We start from the raw sequence: 21,260 nt of genomic DNA, 5'->3' as shown, positions 1-21,260 counted from the left end.
TTTCAAAGAAGCCGGCAATTGATTTAGTGGCTATTATGCTATGTAGAACTCTATGAAATATAAATATATATATGTATATGTGTCTCAATGACATGTGTATATATAAATGTATTCTATGTGTATTTATCTGTTCTTTCGTTTGGTTTTTAACCTGTCATTGGGCTCCATTATATGTCCATTTTGCAAGCCGGCAAGAAAATCTCGGCATACGGATGCCATACGGATGTCACACGGATGCCTAGATGTGAGAAAATCGCATCCTGGCATGTCGGATGACATACGGATCACTGTTCATGAAACATTTGTACGATTCTGGTCAGTGAAAAACGGACCGTATTTTATACGTTATGTGTGTCTCCAGCCTAATAGGGAGCATCGGGTTTTCATCACATCCGGCATTTCATTGCACAACACGCAACTCGAAGGAACCTGCAATGAAGTCTTCTAGCGGAGGTGTGAACATAGCCCTACACATCCGGTGGTAAAAGTGCCTTGTAGCACATATCTTTGTTCCACGTCATAATACCTCTCCCTGGATAAGAAGATTAGTCAGCAGTAATAGGAATATTGGTGCGCTCACATGAAGACTCGCTTATCGTTCTTGTATCATGGCAGCGTAGCCTCCTTTTTGTGGCTAAGAAGTGTTTATTTGCTCTGATAATGCCGACATTTCCTACTGCAGATCTGTATGCTTCTGCACGGTGGGATCACAGGGTAAATGAAAGCAGATATTGTATAGCAGAGGCTGATCTGACTAGCAGTAAGACCCTGCAGGCTGCAGCAATGTCTTGAACAGAACAGTGCGGGCTCTGCATATACTAGAAGGGAAGGAAGTCATTAGTGTAGAGGAGTACATTTTGTTGCTGTTGCAGGATTTCCTTCCAGCATTTCCCAAGTAAAATTCCCTGTTTCTTTTTTGGTGGATTTGTTTTTGTTTCTGTTTTCAGTGTCTTATGCCGCGTGAATTGTTCACGCAGAACCTTTCCTGAAACATTCTACAAATCGAAGCCGTCAGCGGAGCCAGATTTTCTTTTCGTCTTATGGAACTGTATCCTGGAATGTACTTTTTTTGGGGGAAAGATGCAAGGAGACGGCTGGCAACCTCCGCCTGTAGCTGCCGAGCGCTCCGAGGATAGCGAATTTTAAGGGCGAGAAAGCCGAAAGGTATTCGCAACATGACAAAATCCGATGTGTGCCGTGCAGCGTGAGCGGACAGGACACTTCCACATCTCGGATTGCAGATGTGAGCATTTATGACAAAAGAGAAATTGACTAAATCCAGGGTTCAAAGGAAAACCTTTTCTGACACATTTTCCGTCAAATTTTTTCATCACGCAACCATGCATTGGATTTTCTATCTCACTCCAAATTCTTTTACTCCAGATAACCGATATTGCTGACATTTTATTTCCATTTCATTTTATTTATTATCTTTTTTTTTTTTTTTTACATATTTTTTTTTCCTAGTCGGATTTGGGTAACACGGAGCCCGAAATCAAAATCTGTTTTCCGACGCTTTGCATTTTTCTCGGGATTATGTTCCAAAAAAAAGTAAATATGCAACATCTTTAAAGGGGCAAGGAAGCATGACTATCAGCAGCTGTCCATTTCCCACGTTTACAAGTATCTCTCACATCTCTTGATGCTCAACCTTTTTCTGTCCAAATATGATGAAATGGCAGCCCAGGAAGAAGGTAAGGAGACGGAATGAGGACTGTTCATCTCTCCTCGTCACTTTACTTCTAGATACTTGTCACATATTTCGTACTAATTCTTCCATTGCAGCACTGAGCCCTGCAGTTAACTTTTCTACATTTTTCATGTCGCCGCTGGTATTATGTGCGTTGGCAGGGCAATCAAAATCTGCGCTTGTGACATTTTCAGCGTAATATCGGTGTAATCCATGTAATGCTCAGGGGTCGGGAAGGGGCGTCCAACTGCTGTTTCTACAAAAGGGATCCCGCAGTAAGAAGACCTAATCAGGGACGGATTACATGGAATTCTTGCTGGCGTTGGACGCTTCTCCTTCACTGTTTCACTCTTTTTTCTGTGCCGTGTTGTGCATAAATATGTGATTCTTCAGATGTTGTATTAGTCTAGCCTGATGAAGAGACCTGAGTAGTCTCGAAAGCTTGCAATGTGTTACCATCTTTTCAGTTAGCCATTAAAAGGTATCAACCACTGCGGACTCTCAATCCTGAATATTTTTCTCTTTCACTGTAAATTACAGAAGAGAAAACTTTGAAAGAGACTCAATCAGTATCATTGTGCCGCAGGGGCAAAATCCCTTTTTCCCTTGGCCGGACGGGAAATGATCCCTTAACCTGTTATTGGCTTACACATCTCAGCGAGAAAAGCGCTGCTTTCTCGAGAACCCACTGTGTCTTATGCAATGTATGGAGACCCTTCCCATTGTGCAGTAACCCTGCCTTAGTCGCTGCACCAACTATTTGGGGACTTTCGTAAAACAATTGCTATTGTGCATACTGATATCCTATGGCTCTACACATTAGGGCTCTATACATTAGGGCTCTACACAGTGACCCGGTGTTAAAGTGTTTATTAACTCTTTGAAAGGCGAGAGCTGAAGCAGTTAACGTGTCTCTTTCTTGGAGAGTTTCTCTCGGGGCCCACTGGGGGGCGAGCAGCAGATGTAACAATGGAACATATGTTTTCTTAATAGATCTAAAGCAAATAGTAGCATGACTAACACTTTTGGCTTACATACCAGCGCTGGAAAAAAGGTTAAATGTCTGCTTGAAAGATTCGTACTTTGTTAAGCATATGCTGTGTTATGATAGTTTTAAAACCCGATGCAAAACCAATCAGCGGCCCTAGGCTTTAGAAATGGTCTTTTGAGTGGAAAGTTATAGTATATCCAGGCTGACCACAAATACAGCTTGTGACCGATGAACTAGCCCTTGGCACATACTGCTGACTCGAAGTGTACTGCAGAACAGCATTTTGCAATAAAGCCCCCCTGACCTCAGGAGGCCCGTTCATTCTCCTCCGGAAAAATCGGCTCGGAAAACATAATATTAATTAGAGTCGTTTTCTGTTCAAGGGTTAGGAAAAGTCTATCACATATTGTCCGCTTCTATGATAATTAGGGATTGTAGGAAGAAAGAGCCGGAGCTTTCACTGCTGCAGCGGTTTATTACGCGATAGTCCACTCTGTAGCTTGTTGCTACTCTTCATTGCTACACCGTCGTGTCATTGTGGAAGGCGTCCTATGAGATGATTACCACCGTCGAACGCTATTGCCTTTTGTGTCTGATGAATGGTATTTCAAATGACATTTGCATATTTTTCAGTAATGCAATACAACCATTCTTAATTGCCTTATGAATTAGTAATTCTATATGCAGTGAATGGATTAGGCACCGTGTACAGATACTATTATATTTCTAACAGCTACATTGTATCACATGGTACACACACGACTGTACCACCATCTCCATCCTGCTAGCGGGGCTTCTAGTGGTAAGAGCTTTATTTCAGGTACAACAATAAAGTTTTCTTGCTGTTATACCCATAAAGTTGCGCGGTGTTTTGATATTCTGCATTACCGTTTTCATGTGAGTCTATGACAACACCTTGGGTTTAGTTTATAACATATTGTAATAAGCGTTACAAGGAATGAGGCGGATTCTTATCTCGAGTGGTTTCTTGAATAGTTCCAGAAATTTGGAACATTTGCCACATTGTATGTAAGTAGCCAACTTCTTAATTTCCTATCATTACATTTATCTTCTCTAAATATTGTTGTCTGATAACTGTCGGTTCAACTGGTAGGATCCTCACTAACAATGGAGCTCCCATGCCTGACTGCTGCTCCATTCACTTCTATGGACCTAACAGAAATTGCCCAGTACAGCGCTCTGCTATCTACATTAATCTCATATCCAGTGAATAGTGCATTTGTCCTGCATACACCCTAATTACTACATTCACATGGACCCCAAATGTTGATGGGGATCCAAGTGGTCAGACACAGCAGTCAGACCTGTGGATAGTTGACAAAAGCTGTTTATAGGAATCCTATTAAGGGTCCACTTACATGGACTGACTGGCTGCAATAAACCTCTGCTGTTCAGTGATCATATAATAGCTTGTTTACACAGGCTGCTATAGATCTCGGCAGTGGGAGTCTTGGTTACACAGGCAGATCTCAGTAATTGAAGAGCACTAAGCGATCTGTAATAGATCTGTCACTGCACATAGGCTACCATTGTTCTCAGCAGTGGGAGTCCTGGTTACACAGGCAGACCTCAATAAACAATGAGCACTGAGTGTCCTGTAATAGATCAGTCACTGCACATAGGCTACCATTGTTCTCAGCAGTGCGAGTCCTGGTTACACAGGCAGACCTCAGTAAACAATGAGCACTGAGTGTCCTGTAATAGATCAGTCACTGCACATAGGCTATCATTGTTCTCAGCAGTGCGAGTCCTGGTTACAGAGGCAGACCTCAGTAAATGATGAGCACTGAGCGTTCTGTAATGGATAATTCAGTGCACATAGGCTATCATTGTTGCAGTGTGAGTCCTGGTTACACAGGCAGACCTCAGTAAACAATGAGCACTGAGTGTTCTGTAATAGATCATTCACTGCACATAGGCTACCATTGTTCTCAGCAGTGCGAGTCCTGGTTACACAGGCAGACCTCAGTAAATGATGAGCACTGAGCGCTCTGTAATGGATAATTCAGTGCACATAGTCTATCATTGTTGCAGTGTGAGTCCTGGTTACACAGGCAGACCTCAGTAAACAATGAGCACTGAGTGTCCTGTAATAGATCAGTCACTGCACATAGGCTACCATTGTTCTCAGCAGTGCGAGTCCTGGTTACACAGGCAGACCTCAGTAAACAATGAGCACTGAGTGTCCTGTAATAGATCAGTCACTGCACATAGGCTATCATTGTTCTCAGCAGTGCGAGTCCTGGTTACAGAGGCAGACCTCAGTAAATGATGAGCACTGAGCGTTCTGTAATGGATAATTCAGTGCACATAGGCTATCATTGTTGCAGTGTGAGTCCTGGTTACACAGGCAGACCTCAGTAAACAATGAGCACTGAGTGTTCTGTAATAGATCATTCACTGCACATAGGCTACCATTGTTCTCAGCAGTGCGAGTCCTGGTTACACAGGCAGACCTCAGTAAATGATGAGCACTGAGCGCTCTGTAATGGATAATTCAGTGCACATAGTCTATCATTGTTGCAGTGTGAGTCCTGGTTACACAGGCAGACCTCAGTAAACAATGAGCACTGAGTGTCCTGTAATAGATCAGTCACTGCACATAGGCTACCATTGTTCTCAGCAGTGCGAGTCCTGGTTACACAGGCAGACCTCAGTAAACAATGAGCACTGAGTGTCCTGTAATAGATCAGTCACTGCACATAGGCTATCATTGTTCTCAGCAGTGCGAGTCCTGGTTACAGAGGCAGACCTCAGTAAATGATGAGCACTGAGCGTTCTGTAATGGATAATTCAGTGCACATAGGCTATCATTGTTGCAGTGTGAGTCCTGGTTACACAGGCAGACCTCAGTAAACAATGAGCACTGAGTGTTCTGTAATAGATCATTCACTGCACATAGGCTACCATTGTTCTCAGCAGTGCGAGTCCTGGTTACACAGGCAGACCTCAGTAAATGATGAGCACTGAGCGCTCTGTAATGGATAATTCAGTGCACATAGTCTATCATTGTTGCAGTGTGAGTCCTGGTTACACAGGCAGACCTCAGTAAACAATGAGCACTGAGTGTTCTGTAATAGATCAGTCACTGCACATAGGCTACCATTGTTCTCAGCAGTGCGAGTCCTGGTTACACAGGCAGACCTCTGAAAACAATGAGCACTGAACGTCCTGTAATAGATCATTCAGTGCTCATAGGCTACCATTATTCTTGGCAGTGCTAGTCCAGGTTACACAGGCAGACCTCAGTAAACAATGAGCACCAGCGTGTCCTGTAGTAGATCATTCAGTGCACATAGGCTACCATTTTTGCAGTGCGAGTCCTGGTTACACAGGCAGACCTCAGTAAATGATGAGTACTGAACATCCTGTAACAGATCATTCAGTTCACATAGACTGCGATTGTTCTCAGCAGTGCTAGTCCTGATTACACAGGACGATGCACCACAAAGAACAATGATATTTTGCACTCCGCAAAGGATCATTTAACCGGATGACAGAGCGTTTTGGTCATTCATCAGGCAATCAGCAGCCTGTTTACTCTGAAAGATTCTCATGAAAAGAGCATTCCTGAAAACACTCGTTCATGATTATCTTTTCATGTAAATGCATCTTTAGGTTGTGTTCACATACACAAAGCAGCCACACTGTGGCCAAAAAATGCATCAGCCCTGTATCGCTGTGGTCTTCTCACTACTGCTCTGCACATACAGGGACACCATTGTTTCACCTCTAAAACCGCTCAGCTGATCGTAATGGCTTTAAGATTGCGCAGGTGAAATGGATGTTTCCTTGCACTATCTAGTGATCCTACTGGGGCCTAGTGATCCTACTGGGGTCTAGTGATCCTACTGTAGTCTAGTGATCCTACTGGGGTCTAGTGATCCTACTGGGGTCTAGTGATCCTACTGGGGTCTAGTGATTGTACAGGGGTCTAGTGATCTTACTGGGGCCTAGTGATCCTACAGGAGTCTAGTGATCCTACTGGGGTCTAGTGATTGTACAGGGGTCTAGTGATCTTACTGGGGCCTAGTGATCCTACAGGAGTCTAGTGATCCTACTGGGGTCTAGTGATCGTACAGGGGTCTAGTGATTGTACAGGGGTCTAGTGATCGTACAGGAGTCTAGTGATCGTACAGGAGTCTAGTGATTGTACAGGAGTCTAGTGATCCTACAGGAGTCTAGTGATCCTATAGGGGTCTAGTGATCCTACAGGGGTCTAGTGATCGTACAGGGGTCTAGTGGTCGTACAGGAGTCTAGTGATCCTACAGGGGTCTAGTGATCGTACAGGAGTCTAGTGATCCTACAGGGGTCTAGTGATCGTACAGGAGTCTAGTGATCCTACAGGGGTCTAGTGATCCTACAGGAGTCTAGTGATCCTACAGGGGTCTAGTGATTGTACAGGAGTCTAGTGATCCTACAGGGGTCTAGTGATCATACAGGGGTCTAGTGATCGTACAGTGGTCTATTGATCCTACAGGAGTCTAGTGATCCTACAGGAGTCCAGTGATCCTACAGGATTCTAGTGATCCTACAGGGGTCTAGTGATCATACAGGGGAGCTATGACAAGACTGCAATGCTACAGGACTACCTTAGTCTTCATCTGCAACATGAGGTGTTGGCCTTTTTTTCTCATGATAGACATATGTCAGTAGTAAGGTTGTCATTCTATAACTAAAATACATAACAATTGACTAAAATACACAAAATTGAAATACAGACATGCCACTTTGCTATCATCAGGCTAGTAACACATCAGCATTGGCATACATAGTGGCTTGGGTTTCTCCCTTGGCCTAGCAGGGCTGTAGCACCACAGTTACATTTACTGTGTCCTCATACACACGGACATACCATTTTTTCAGGTGATTTGGTGGTAATCTTGTGGCTTATTGTCTGCAGAGACTGTAATGATATCCAACTTTCTGGATTAGTTGCACACATGGGAATTATTCTCAGTAGTAAAACTTACATTGCACCTGCATGTGCACCCCATACATTGTCTGTCTGTCTGTCTGCTGTGGCGGGCCAGACATAAATGCATACATATTCATGATATAACAATCTGAGCTTATGTATCCTCCTGTTTCAGCAGTGAGATAGAGTGAACACTTGTGCATTATTAAAGCTGCGGCTGTTCCTGTACAGAACTGTAACAACGCAGGCTTTGTGTCTGACTGCAGCCGGTAATGAAGATGAAGAAGCACGGAATGACAGCTAGTAAGTAACCCATAACGAGAGGTGTTTATAACAGGAGAGAATACAGCAGAACCTTCAGAACTTCTTATTGCCACTATAAGAACTCCACATTAGGCCTTGTTCACACCACTGTATTTTCGGTCCGAGTGCTGACTGTGAAAAAAGAACCACGCTTGGAACAATGTTATCCAATGGGGCAGTGCAGGTGGGGATTTTTTTTTCACTCACCAAATCTGTATGTGAAAAAATGGCAGCATGCACTATTTTCAATGTGATTCACCCATTCAAGTCTATGGAAGCATGAAAAACAGAGTGCCAGACGCAGAAATGATTACATACGGACAGCACACGGATGACAAGTGAGAACACAATTGTCCTACTTTTCTGGATGACACTTTGAACGCTTTTTTTTTATGCTTATGTGAACTTGCCCCTATGGCACAGAGCTGCAACTATGCGGTAGTCTGTGCTATTACATAAGCTTTTATACCCCCATAGGTGTCCGTGGCGAGTACCCAATACAGTTTAGATCTTATAGTACACATTCCTATTCACACTAATATGCAGAAAGGAAGACAGTAAAAAAAAAAGGCAGAGAAAATACCTTGCTTGTGGCGTTATTTAGATACCCTGTAGGACTCGGAGGTACGAATACTGTTTCCTCCAGTTCCCTCTTCTCCATCCATCCCATATCATATACTGCATATGGTCCAATTGTAGATACTTGTACAAAATACTTGTAGAGACATTACTTTACCAATCAATGTAGGAAAGTCAGTGGTGACTTACGTCCATGGATAGACAGACATGCGGGACAGCTAAATGAAGAGAGCAGTCTGCCAAACCCCCAATTTCCGCTAAACCAACTGTTTATTGGGGCCTCTCCCCCGATGGCAGATGTCGTGAAAGCAAAAGATCGGGAGGTTGCATTTCAGCACGCCGGATCCTTTTGTTCTCAAGTGAGATAAGCTGCCATCGGATGAGGCTTTTCCCCAACTGCCTCGCTCACCAAGTGTATTGGGGTCACATAAAATAGCTGATCATGCCCATCGTCTTCCATTCATTGCACAGACCCTACAGCAGATTAAACGTCTGTATACTGGTCTTTTGTGAGTATGACTCAAGTGGAGAGTGCAATATGTTAACTTGTTTGTAGACTCAACTTAATAAACTTATTCCTACAGCTGACAATCTAATAATGTCCCAATTCTCCACAGCAAGTTTCCAGTCTTAAAGGGAGCCTGTCATTTGATTCATTCATGCTGCCCAAACCCCAGGCATGAATCCATGCCTATCTGCAGCATAGCAGACAGGTAGATTTTTCTCTGAAATGCTCTTCCCATCACCGCTGCAGATGATTGACAGGTCACTCCCTATGTACATGCAAGGGAAACCCCTATCAATCACCTCCAGCAGCGCTGGGAGAAGCCAGACTATGAAGCTACCAAACTAGTCTAGTCTGGCTGTGGCCCGCAGCTTGATTCTTAGGCCGCGTGCTCATGATCAGGAATAGTAGTGTTTTGGACGCAGCGTATTTTCACTGCATCCAAAACGCTGCGTTCTGCATTTAAAGGATAGTGGATGGGATTTTTAGAAATCCCATGCCTACTGTGCTTCTTTTTAACTCTGTGGGTTTCCAAGCCGCAGCATGTCAATTACCAACAGATTAAGTAGCATGAATCAAATGACAGGTTCATTTTAAGGCCGGGGTCACACTTGTGAGAAACTCACGCGAGTCTCTTGCATCAATACCTGGCACTGCCGCCAGCACTCGGGACCGGAGTGTGCGGATGCATGTATTTCTATGCAGCTGAACACTCCGGTTCAAGTGCCGGCGTCAGTGCAAGGTATTGATGCAAGAGACTCGCATGAGTTTCTCGCATCACACTCGCAAGTGTGACACCGGCCTAAATTACACATTCCCATGAGATAGCTGCTGGATACGTTTTCGGCAAGCAGCTATTGCTTACGACCCCCATACTTAGGTGCTGTTCCCAAGCCTTTTTCTCTCCCATAACCAATTAATGGTCAGCTGGTCCCACTGATATCAGCTGGTTCGGCCAACTTTCATCCGAGTCTCAGTTGGGACCTTTATGCCGCAGGTCAGTTGTGTTGTCTTCTTAGCTGCCACAATTAAAGGGGATGTCCATGTTAAGCAAAAGTGGGCAGCTTGTCAGTTAGCTTGGACAACTCCTTTCAGCATTACATTATACAGATGTCATCCATGTATTACTAAACTATTTTAGAAATAAGAGCATTGAAAAAACCTTCATTTCGAATTTTAAATCAAATTATGATTCATGACATTTATCTTTATAAAATAGCAACCAATATGTGTAAGCTGTCTGTGCCAGAATCGGCATTGTTCGCATGATATTGCCAGCCTTCTTATAAGATAAATATAAATGCAACATCATCACACGCAAAGTCTTCTCCCAATGTCATGCGTGCACAGGACGAACTCTTTCTGATATCCCGAAATTAGAGATTGGTATCTCTAGGGGTATGCTCACACATAGCAGATTTGCTGTTTGCTTATATCCACAGTATAATACAGTAGGGATTGGTATAAGTATCAGATTTTATCAAATTGCCCAGAATTCTTCAAGGATTAGTTGTTTGCCGTGGAAAGAGTACAATCTGCGTGTAACACGTGTGAATGTATATGTACGTAATTCATCAGGTTTCCTGGTTCCGTTCCCCTTCTCCAGATTCAGGTGATTAATCTGTTGGATCATCTTCCAGATGTCTATTCTCTTCTAGATAGACCGTTCTCATGACCAGGACCGCAGTGTCCCCATCTCCACGTTTTATCTAGGACAAAGTCTTTTCGGAGCTTTTTGCCATCACTTCTTGATCCTTGCATGTTTATCATTGTGAAGTGCCACATGTCTGTATTATTGCTGCTGCTGCAGGAAAGGCTGAGGCTACGGTCTATCTACCAAGGACTTCGTGCATTAACTCTTTCTTTCCGACACGTCTTCTAATAAATTGTTTTCAATTTCTTGGCTGTTTTGCTGGTAATTAAAGCATTTTCTCATAGCTTGTCTTAGACTTATAATGAAATATTTCATATCTAGGGGTATATGATAATGCACAGCCGCTAACCCGCTACAATAATGAGATAAAACCAATAGCCGCAATATGTAATGTAAATTCTTCGTCAATCACAGTGAAGCCCGTACGGCATATACATGTTACGCTGAGCCAGGCCATGCAGGCTTCCTACAATAGATCGACGCTGACAGCAATCACGAAAAGCTCCTCCTTTTCTGTCCAGGATTCTGTACTAATATTGCCATTATGTGATCACTGGGGAGCAATGGTTGACATAGAAACGACAAACCCTGGTTAAGCTGCAGTGCTATTAAAAAAAAAGAAGGTGCTTAGGGGAAATTCACATAGTCCGTACACCTGAGTTCATGGAAATAATGTGATAATCAAGGGTCACAGCTCGGTGCTGCATACTTGGAAATTGAAAAAGAAAAAAATCTTGACCGTAGAAACTGTAGTTTATTTGTGTTTTTTGTTTATTTTTTTTTTATTTGTTTTTTTTTTTTTACATTTTATCTAAGCAACGTGTCTTACCCTACCCTCTGTCCATTTTATATCTTACAGTTATTCATTAATGATACAAATACATTACAGACCACGAAATGCAATTAAATTGGCAGCCAAAAGCTTAGTCACCAATTAGCTTATTTGGTGGAACAAAAATGTGCAGGAATCTAAATTTGGACCAGATTTCTTTTAGGCCATTTTTACACAGCCTGATTATAACCATGCTCCTAAATCTCTGATAGTTGTACTGAACCAGAAATAGGATCTTACAGTGATCTATGGCCAGTATCACGCATCCAAATTTCATGATTTCAGTACGGACCACAATGTCTGAATCTGCCATTGCTTTCCTGACCAAAACTCAATAGCCTTATAAGCATAAATGAGGCTACTGAGATCAGGTCAGGAGACCCATGGTTGGCCTTGACTTTGTGGTCCATACTGTAGTGCAGCGGTTTCCACACTGAGCAGTGATGAGGCAGTGACCCAGCAAAGTTCTAAACACAAGTCTCTTTAATTCTTACAGCAAAACACAGCACACGATATCCTCTGGATCGCAGCCGGGAACCATATTACAGTCACTAAACACGCCAGTCCACCTCTGAGACCGGTTGCCGTGGGTGACTGTACTGCTGTGTACGCTGTGGATGTTGGGCCTTTCAGCTACCTTGGCTGTTTGGCTTGCTTTCCTGTGTTGCCTCACACAGGTGGAGCTCTGAGAAGCCTTCTGCGCTGCACACTTGCTAGACCAAACTAACCCTGACACTGACACACCCAAACCTTTCACTGCATTATTTTTGACTGGAATCTGTGGCCATGGACCACATGGAAAACCCGACTGGGAATGAAACGAATTGCACCACTACCATCTGTAGTCTGTTTCAAAACACAAACGCCCTTAGCAGAGCTACGCCTGTGACTGCAATGCTCTCTCATGGCCTCAATACGCCTCCGTGTGCCTCCTGGTGAGAACACACAGCACCCCCTACATGTGACTCCGGTCACTGCCTCACAATACCCAGACTATGAAAGTCAGATGTGTGGAACCGGCCTGAGACTGGTTCAGGAGAATCGCAGGAGGTTTGGGTATTGTAGCAATACTACTAACACTAATATTACTTACACACATATAGTACATATTTCCATACTGGTTGTCACTGGTTGTTCTTATAGTATTATACAGTGGCTTGTGAAAGTATTCACCCCACCCTGTCATTTTTCGTCTTTTTGCTATCTCACAACCTGGAATTTCACATATTTTTTTAGATGGTTTGCATCAGTTCATGTAAAGAACGTGCCTACAACTGTGACCCTTTGGTTTTCTTGTTATTGTGAAGCAAACAACAAATAGGACAAAATAACTGAAATCTTCAGTGTGCATAACTGTTCATCCCCCTAAAGTCAGTAATTTTTAGAGCCTCCTTTTATGACAATTACAGCTGCAAGTCACTTTGGATGTCTCTATGAGCTTTCCACATCTTACCACTGGGATTTTTGCCCATTCCTCAAGTCAAAACTGCTCCAGCTCCTTCAAGTTAAATTGTTCCTCTGGTGCACAGCAATCTTGAAGTATGACTACAGATTCTCAATTGATCTTTGTCTAGGCCACTCTAAAACTTTTACACGTTTTCCCTTAAACCACTCGATTGTTGCTTTATCAGTATGCTTTGGGTCATTGTCTTGTTGGAAGGTGAATCTCCATCCCAGTCTCAAATCACTGACAGACTGAAACAGGATTTGTTCAAGAATATCTCTGTATTTTGCACCATCCATTTTCTTCTCTACTCAGACCATTTTTCCTGTCCCTGTTGCCAGAAAACATCTCACAGCATGATGCTGCCACCACCATGTTTCACTGTGGGCATGGTGTTCTTGGGTGATGAGCTGTATTGGTTTGGCACCAGGCATAGCATTTACCTTGGTGTCCAAAAAGTTCGATTTTAGTCTCATGTGATCACAGCAACTTCTATACATTTGGGGAGTCTCCCATATATCTTTTGTCAAACTCAAAATGAGCCTTAGAACTTTTGTGTGTAAGTAAAGGCTTTTTTCTGCCCACTCTTTCATAAAGGCCATCTCTATAGAGTGTATGGCTTATTGTGGTCGTATGGACAGATAGTCTAGTCTCTGCTTGGGAACTCTGCACCTCCTTCAGGGTTACCTTTGGTCTCTGTGTTGCCTCTCTGTTTAATGCCCTCCTTGCCTGGGCTGAGAGTTTTGGTGGGCGTCCCTCTATTGGATGGATTTGATGGTGCTACGGGGAATTATCAGAGATGGGAATATTTTGTTATAACCCAACCCTGACTTGTACTTCTCAACAACTTTATCCCTGACTTGTTTAGAGATCTCCTTGGCCTTCATGGTATTGTTTGGTTAGTGGTGCCTCGTGCTTAATGGTGTTGTAGCCTCTGTGGCCTTTCAGAAAAGGTGTGTATGTAGTGACAGAGCATGTTACAGTAAGATTGCACACAGGGGGGCTTCGTTTCAATAAGCATGTGAGCTATGATGGTAACTGCTTAAACCAGAAATTTTTAGGGGCTTCATAGCAAAAGGGGTGAATACATATGCACATGCCACTTTTAATTTATTTTATTCCATAAATGTAATTTATGTCTATATTTTTATCACTTCACTACACCATACTATACATATTTTTTTTATAAAAGAGAACAGGTTCTTGCCAGTACATTAGACTTGGTCACTGCGCTCGATGAGAGACATGAAAACCATTTCAGTAAATAACTTTGTGCACACATTTGTATTTTGCCCTAGGTTCACATCACTATCATCCCTTTGATTCTTTACTCCTCTTTGATTTGCTCTTTGTACTCTGGATACGTGAGGACAGCGTAATGTAAGGAGGTTACTGTGTTTTGTGAAATCATTTGAAATCATATCCTGAAAACCTTTCCATTACTCTTTATCTTATATATCGTTTGTTATATGAACCTCTGGAAATATTTACATGCATATTTGAATGGTATCATTCACTAAAGGTTGTACTATGAACGTAAGAAGCGCATACACTTTAGGTTACGGGTTTTCTCAGGACAGTGGCGTCCACGAATGGTGGTCGTGATGGAATTCCTGTGCAGTACTGTGCACTTGTTCACATCTCAGACGGGTGCAGGACCTCAGTACCATTGGAACTAGGATTGTCTCAGCCACAGAATATGGAAGACCAGCCATGCTGCAATTTTTTTTCCACATGGATCTTAGCTTCATGTGGAAAATCACTTGTGTGCGTGCACTGGGACGTTGACTTTCAGCTATTAGTTTGGTGTCAGATGGCACATGGACTGAAATTTTGATTATCTACACTTACCCTTATATAAGCTGCTGGTAGTCAACTTACTCGGACAACCCCTTCTGAATCCCTATTTTTCTGCCCAGTAAAATAATAACACTTAGAATCACCTCTGGTCCCCTCTCCATTCCAGTGGTGTCGGCACTGGCTTTCCCAGAGGTGAGTATAAGTGTTATTACTTTACTGGGAAGAAACATAAGGATTCAAATGGGGTTGTCCGCGTAGTGGTCAGTTTCTTTAAGCTGAATTAACATTGATAGATAATCATGAATCATGATAATTATGAATGAGCGTTCTTAAAAATACTTGTTTCTCGATTATCTTGCAGTGTAAACAGACTGCCAATCACCAATCACTACCAATCACAAGAACGAGCAAACCACTAGTTTATCTGGTAAAATTATCTTTTAAAACATACTGTAATCGTTCTTGGTGGTGCATGGTCCTGTGCAAACTGGACTCACAGTGACAAGTATTATGGCAACCTATTAATAAATTTGCCACATCTCTGGGTGTCACATCTACGTCAGCAATGATTATAGTAAATTTCTTTGTGCCACATTTACTAAGCTCCATTAAGTAGTGTTGCATCGGTACCTTGGGCCAAAAGGTTGCCAAATACCACTTGCAACACATTTTGGTGACTTTGTTACAACAGGATTTTTTAGCATAAATGAGATGGTAAATTTCTCTCATATAGTTTTGGTTTGTGGCTTTTTTTGGGTCGGTGGAATTTTTGTCAAAACAGATCAAGCTTTGATTCCGGTGGTCCTCTCATAGATAACCCCTTATCTGTAGGTTAATATCTTTGGAAGAAAACTGAAATGCTTATATTAAAGCCTTATTCACATTTTAAGACCAGGGTCACACTTGCGAGTGCAATGCAAGAAACTCACACGAGTCTCTCACCTCAATACTCGGCACTGCTGCCAGTGGTTCGGACCGGAGTGTTCAGCTGCATAGAAAGACATGCAGCCACACACACCGCCGGTCTCGAGCGCCGACGGCAGTGCCAGGTATTGAGACGAGAGACTCTTGCGAGTTTCTTGCATTGCACTCGCAAGTGTAACCCCGGCCTAAGGTATATTCTCACGTATGTGTTTTTGGTGCATTTTTAATGCTAATTTTAGCTGCGTTTTGCAGTGCCTACTATGTCTAAGAGATTTCAGAAATCTTATGCATACATCATGTTTTTTTTATCCTCAGTATTTTGTGCAAAACCTCGGTTTTTGCAGAATGAAGCATGTCACTTCTTTCAGCGTTTTTTTCAGCGTTGAAAGTAATGGGTGGTGAAAAATGCACAACAAAAACGCAGGTTGCAGTTTTTGCTGCGTTTTTTTAGCATTAAACTTTATCAGCATGCACAAAAGACAAATTTAGCATGGCAAAAACGCAGAAAAATGCAACAGAAACCGAGCACAACATGCTTTTTTGCAGCAAGTTTCTTACTGCAGAGACAGTAGGTTTTGCTGCAGAAAAAAAAACGCAACATATGAACAATTTTAGGAAAGATACAGTGGTTTTGCACAAACTTCTTAGTATTTGAGGTAGTCATTGGTTGCCTGTGAAATAAAGAGAATAATAAACCAAACTCAGTTCAGCTTTTGAAAGGGGTTTTCCAAGTCTGAACAGTAAAGTCTGCAGTTCCACTGTGTGACTACAGACTGACACATTGTGACAAGGTGGGATGCCCATTACAAGTACCCTATAATTTCCGTAAGAGTGGGCTGTCAAATGACCGTATGTACGTGATTGGCATGCGTACGCTGTCCTCCGCATCTCTCAATGTTCCAACAGAGGAGAATCCGCTTGGCACGTGACGGGAAGTCTGCAAATTGTATCCATTGCACATGACCACCCACTCACATGGGGAGTATCGGGCAGTTGTGACAGTCTATATCTTGCCAACCATGATAAACAAAACAACTGAGTGTAAATCCAATAAAATACAAATTTTATTAAGTATTCAATATGCAAAAATTCATATACAGTAGATGTACATAAAAACATAAAAGGGTTCACATACGGGGAAGGAACAGACAAGCAAATATATAGAAACCGGACCCTAGACAAACATCAAGAGGTAGGAAGAAGGCTTAAAGTCATATAGATTATATATATGTATCAAAATGCACGGCTTTAAAGTGCATGTGCCAAGATGTAAACCATAAAGAAGAGTAAATTCAATAGCCGTGCCATATGCAGGGTCTCCTGTGAGATCCCTAGCAGTTTCTCATATATCAAAAATGCATATTGTAGCAAGTGCCACTCTTACCCATAATGCGTACTCCGGGAACCCTTAGTGAGGAATTATGGGTAAGAGTGGCACTTGCTACAATATACATTTTTGATATATGAGAAACTGCTAGGGATCTCACAGGAGACCCTGCATATGGCACGGCTATTGAATTTACTCTTCTTTATGGTTTACATTTTGGCACATGCACTTTAAAGCCGTGCATTTTGATACATATATATAATCTATATGACTTTAAGCCTTCTTCCCACCTCTTGATGTTTAGCTAGGGTCCGGTTTCTATATATTTGCTTGTCTGTTCCTTCCCCGTATGTGAACCCTTTTATATTATTATGTTCTATATGAATTTTTGTATATTGAATACTTAATAAAATTTGTATTTTATTGGATTTACACTCAGTTGTTTTGTTTATCATGCTTGAGGGAGTGTACCAATTGGGAAATTTCCCTGGTCCCTATATAATCTGATCCAATGAGAGGATCATTCATCATATATTTACAATGCACTCTGTTCTAATTTGTATATAAGCCTTGCCAACCATGACTCCGATAGGCAGCACACACGTATTATTGACACTGACTTCTCTTGGCGCTAAACTTCTCCCATTTATTGTTTCCTAACTGGTCCTGCAAACAATATGATGGCGTGGAACATCAGTATAACGAAACCCTCACTATCGGTGTCAGACTATTTCTTGATCTATACTATCTCATTTATACCTTCAACTAATAACTGACAACCAAGAAAGCTGTCATTCCTGTCGCCATCTTTACATTCTGGGTAACCCGGAAAGAAACAGCATTATGACCACACGTGTCCAACCGGGATACGAGAAATGGGGAGTTATTCCAGCAATCTCATGAATTCACTACCTCGCTGTCAAAAGTACATTAAATAAATGGCTTAGTATGGAAAAATCTGACTGGATCATGCTAGAAACATTTTTCTTTACATTTTTTAGGAATATAGAGCTAAACAAAAGCCCTGGCGGTTCTCTTGTGTGAGAGGGCTCGGTGCGTTGTGAATGATTTTAGCCTTTATTCATTTGGATACAAGCAGAATTTCATTTCGATCAGAATGGCAGCTCCAGACGCTTCTGACTATTTACACCAAGTAATTGCTTTATGGTTCCCATTGTGTGCCAGCCCATGCTACGCTGCGTATGTCCGCTGCCCCAAAGATCACTGCTTGCCGAGTCACTTATTGACTTGCCTGTCACAGGAGGAAATGTGTGAGGAGCGTGAGATTTTAATATACTGTAAATGGTTCATTTCAAACTGTGACTTTTTTGTGCTGAGATCTAATCAGACTTCAATGTTTTCTCTCAAACACTGTTCAATTGCATTGCTTTTTTTCTCCTAAAAACCTCCCAGTGATGGCTGGGCACATGATAATCCAATTGCGCCATGGTCATAGCCTTTAATGTGCGCCACGTTTGCGGGCAGACAAAGCGTTAAGGGTCCTGTTTAGAAGCCAGTTTATTTAGCTTTGGTTTATCTTTAATCTATAAAAGTAAATGTAAAAAAAAAAATAAAAGCTCATAGGATGACTGTAGATATACATATAATGTGTGCTGCTTAAAGGGATTGCATGATTAAAAGAAAAAGAAAATGCTATTTACTTGTCTCTAGTGATGAGTGAACGTGCTCGCATAAGGTGTTATCCGAGCATGCGCATGTGCAGAGTGACTTCGGCATGCTCGAAACATATGTTCGAGTCCCCGCGGCTGATAGACAGCTGCAGCACATGCAGGGATTGCAACAGGCAACAGCTGCGAGACATGCGGGACTCAAACATAATTTTTGTGCACGGTGAAGACACTCGTTTAGCACACGCGCATGCGCGGATAACACCTTATCATGCCACTTTCGCTCATTACTAGCAAATAGTCAACTCATATGCCACATAACTTTAGATATAAAGCCATACCTGAATCTTCTCCAAGAGAAAAAGAACTCCAGAGAGAAGCGGAGCGTCACTCAGTGTGGACACAGAGATGTACAAGAATTGCAATTTGGAGAGAATGGTGTCCCCTGGTCCCTGGGCAGCACTCCTGGAATGGAGACTATGGTATATGAGGTGGAAAGGTAGCCATTGGGGAATGCATCTCTTCATCATAGTTTATGATGGTCATGAAATGCTAGGCTGTTTCTGCAACTCCAAAATGATGCATTGCACAAAGCTGCCTTTATGTATGATCTTCTCTTTTCTGTGCCGAATGCTGGAGAAAGGACCCCCATACTCTCATAATATGTGGGAATCACACATCTATAACATATAATTTTGACATGCTATAAATGTCTCCAATCGTAATATAATGTTCATTTTTTGTGGACTCTAGGAGAAGTTCAATTTGAAAATCTGGATCTCAAAACAAAAAAGGTTGTGGACCCCTGCTCTAGATATGTTTTCAGTGAGGATAAATTCACAACCATAGATCACTGAAGTACAGGATATAGAATTACAATTTAACAACTTTTGATTTATATTATCTCTAAGTGTTCTTAACCTGGGGTTTATGGATACAATTCAAGGGGAAAGTGTGATCTGGGAAACCATTTTTATTTTCCCTAAATGCTTTCTAAAATAAAGAATTTTCTCAACTACTACTACTAGTAGTAGTAGTAGTAGTAGTAGTAGTAGTAGTACTAGTAGTAGTAGAACTTTTATTATCAACAGAAATACACAGCTTATGGGCTAAAATATTGGGACCCATTTCTTCATCTTTGAATTCAGATTCTTCATTCAGTCCCATGACAAAAGATACCGGTATATAAAATCTAGAAACCTTCCATGCAGTCTGCCTTTACTACCATTTATGAAAAACACGACCAAGTGGACTCAATCATACAGTGCCTACAAGTAGTATTCAACCCCCTGCAGATTTAGCAGGTTTGATAAGATGCAAATAAGTTAGAGCCTTCAAACTTCACACAAGAGCAGGATTTATTAACAGATGCATAAATCTTACAAACCAAAAAGTTATGTTGCTCAGTTAAATTTTAATAAATTTTAAACATAAACGTGTGGGTCAATTATTATTCAACCCCTAGGTTTAATATTTTGTGGAATAACCCTTGTTTGCAATTACAGCTAATAATCGTCTTTTATAAGACCTGATCAGGCTGGGACAGGTCTCTGGAGTTATCTTGGCCCACTCCTCCATGCAGATCTTCTCCAAGTTATCTAGGTTCTTTGGGTGTCTCATGTGGACTTTAATCTTGAGCTCCTTCCACAAGTTTTCAATTGGGTTAAGGTCAGGAGACTGACTAGGCCACTCCAACACCTTGATTTTTTGCCTCTTGAACCAGGCCTTGGTTTTGTTGGCTGTGTGCTTTGGGTCGTTGTCTTGTTGGAAGATGAAATGACGACCCATCTTAAGATCCTTGATGGAGGAGCGGAGGTTCTTGGCCAAAATCTCCAGGTAGGCCGTGCTATCCATCTTCCCATGGATGCTGACCAGATGGCCAGGCCCCTTGGCTGAGAAACAGCCCCACAGCATGATGCTGCCACCATCATGCTTGACTGTAGGGATGGTATTCTTGGGGTCGTATGCAGTGCCATCCAGTCTCCAAACGTCACGTGTGTGGTTGGCACCAAAGATCTCGATCTTGGTCTCATCAGACCAGAGAACCTTGAACCAGTCTGTCTCAGAGTCCTCCAAGTGATCATGAGCAAACTGTAGACGAGCCTTGACATGACGCTTTGAAAGTAAAGGTACCTTACGGGCTCGTCTGGAACGGAGACCATTGCGGTGGAGTACGTTACTTATGGTATTGACTGAAACCAATGTCCCCACTGCCATGAGATCTTCCCGGAGCTCCTTCCTTGTTGTCCTTGGGTTAGCCTTGACTCTTCGGACAAGCCTGGCCTCGGCACGGGAGGAAACTTTCAAAGGCTGTCCAGGCCGTGGAAGGCTAACAGTAGTTCCATAAGCCTTCCACTTCCGGATGATGCTCCCAACAGTGGAGACAGGTAGCCCCAACTCCTTGGAAAGGGTTTTGTACCCCTTGCCAGCCTTGTGACCCTCCACGATCTTGTCTCTGATGGCCTTGGAATGCTCCTTTGTCTTTCCCATGTTGACCATGTATGAGTGCTGTTCACAAGTTTGGGGAGGGTCTTAAATAGTCAGAAAAGGCTGGAAAAAGATAATTAATCCAAACATGTGAAGCTCATTGTTCTTTGTGCCTGAAATACTTCTTAATACTTTAGGGGAACCAAACAGAATTCT

The 21,260-nt window shown here is 42.3% G+C and overlaps 1 protein-coding gene across 2 annotated transcripts in view; it reads left to right on the top strand.

The window, feature by feature from the left end:
* Positions 1–225: 225 nt before the first annotated feature.
* The window catches only part of TTC28 (tetratricopeptide repeat domain 28), a 616,338-nt gene continuing 595,303 nt past the window's right edge, over positions 226–21,260 (top strand). For both annotated transcript variants that reach the window (XM_073582693.1, XM_073582692.1), the window contains exon 1: positions 226–1,694. In XM_073582693.1, the coding sequence (XP_073438794.1) occupies positions 1,668–1,694 (27 nt within the window). In that variant the 5' untranslated portion in view covers positions 226–1,667. The remainder of the gene's footprint in view (positions 1,695–21,260) is intronic.

The sequence above is a fragment of the Dendrobates tinctorius genome, unplaced genomic scaffold, assembly GCF_039654945.1.
Source record: "Dendrobates tinctorius isolate UK_male_01 unplaced genomic scaffold, ASM3965494v1 ptg000073l, whole genome shotgun sequence".
In the NCBI taxonomy this organism is placed as follows: Eukaryota; Metazoa; Chordata; class Amphibia; order Anura; family Dendrobatidae; genus Dendrobates; species Dendrobates tinctorius.
This window is presented reverse-complemented; position numbering and strand designations above follow the sequence as displayed.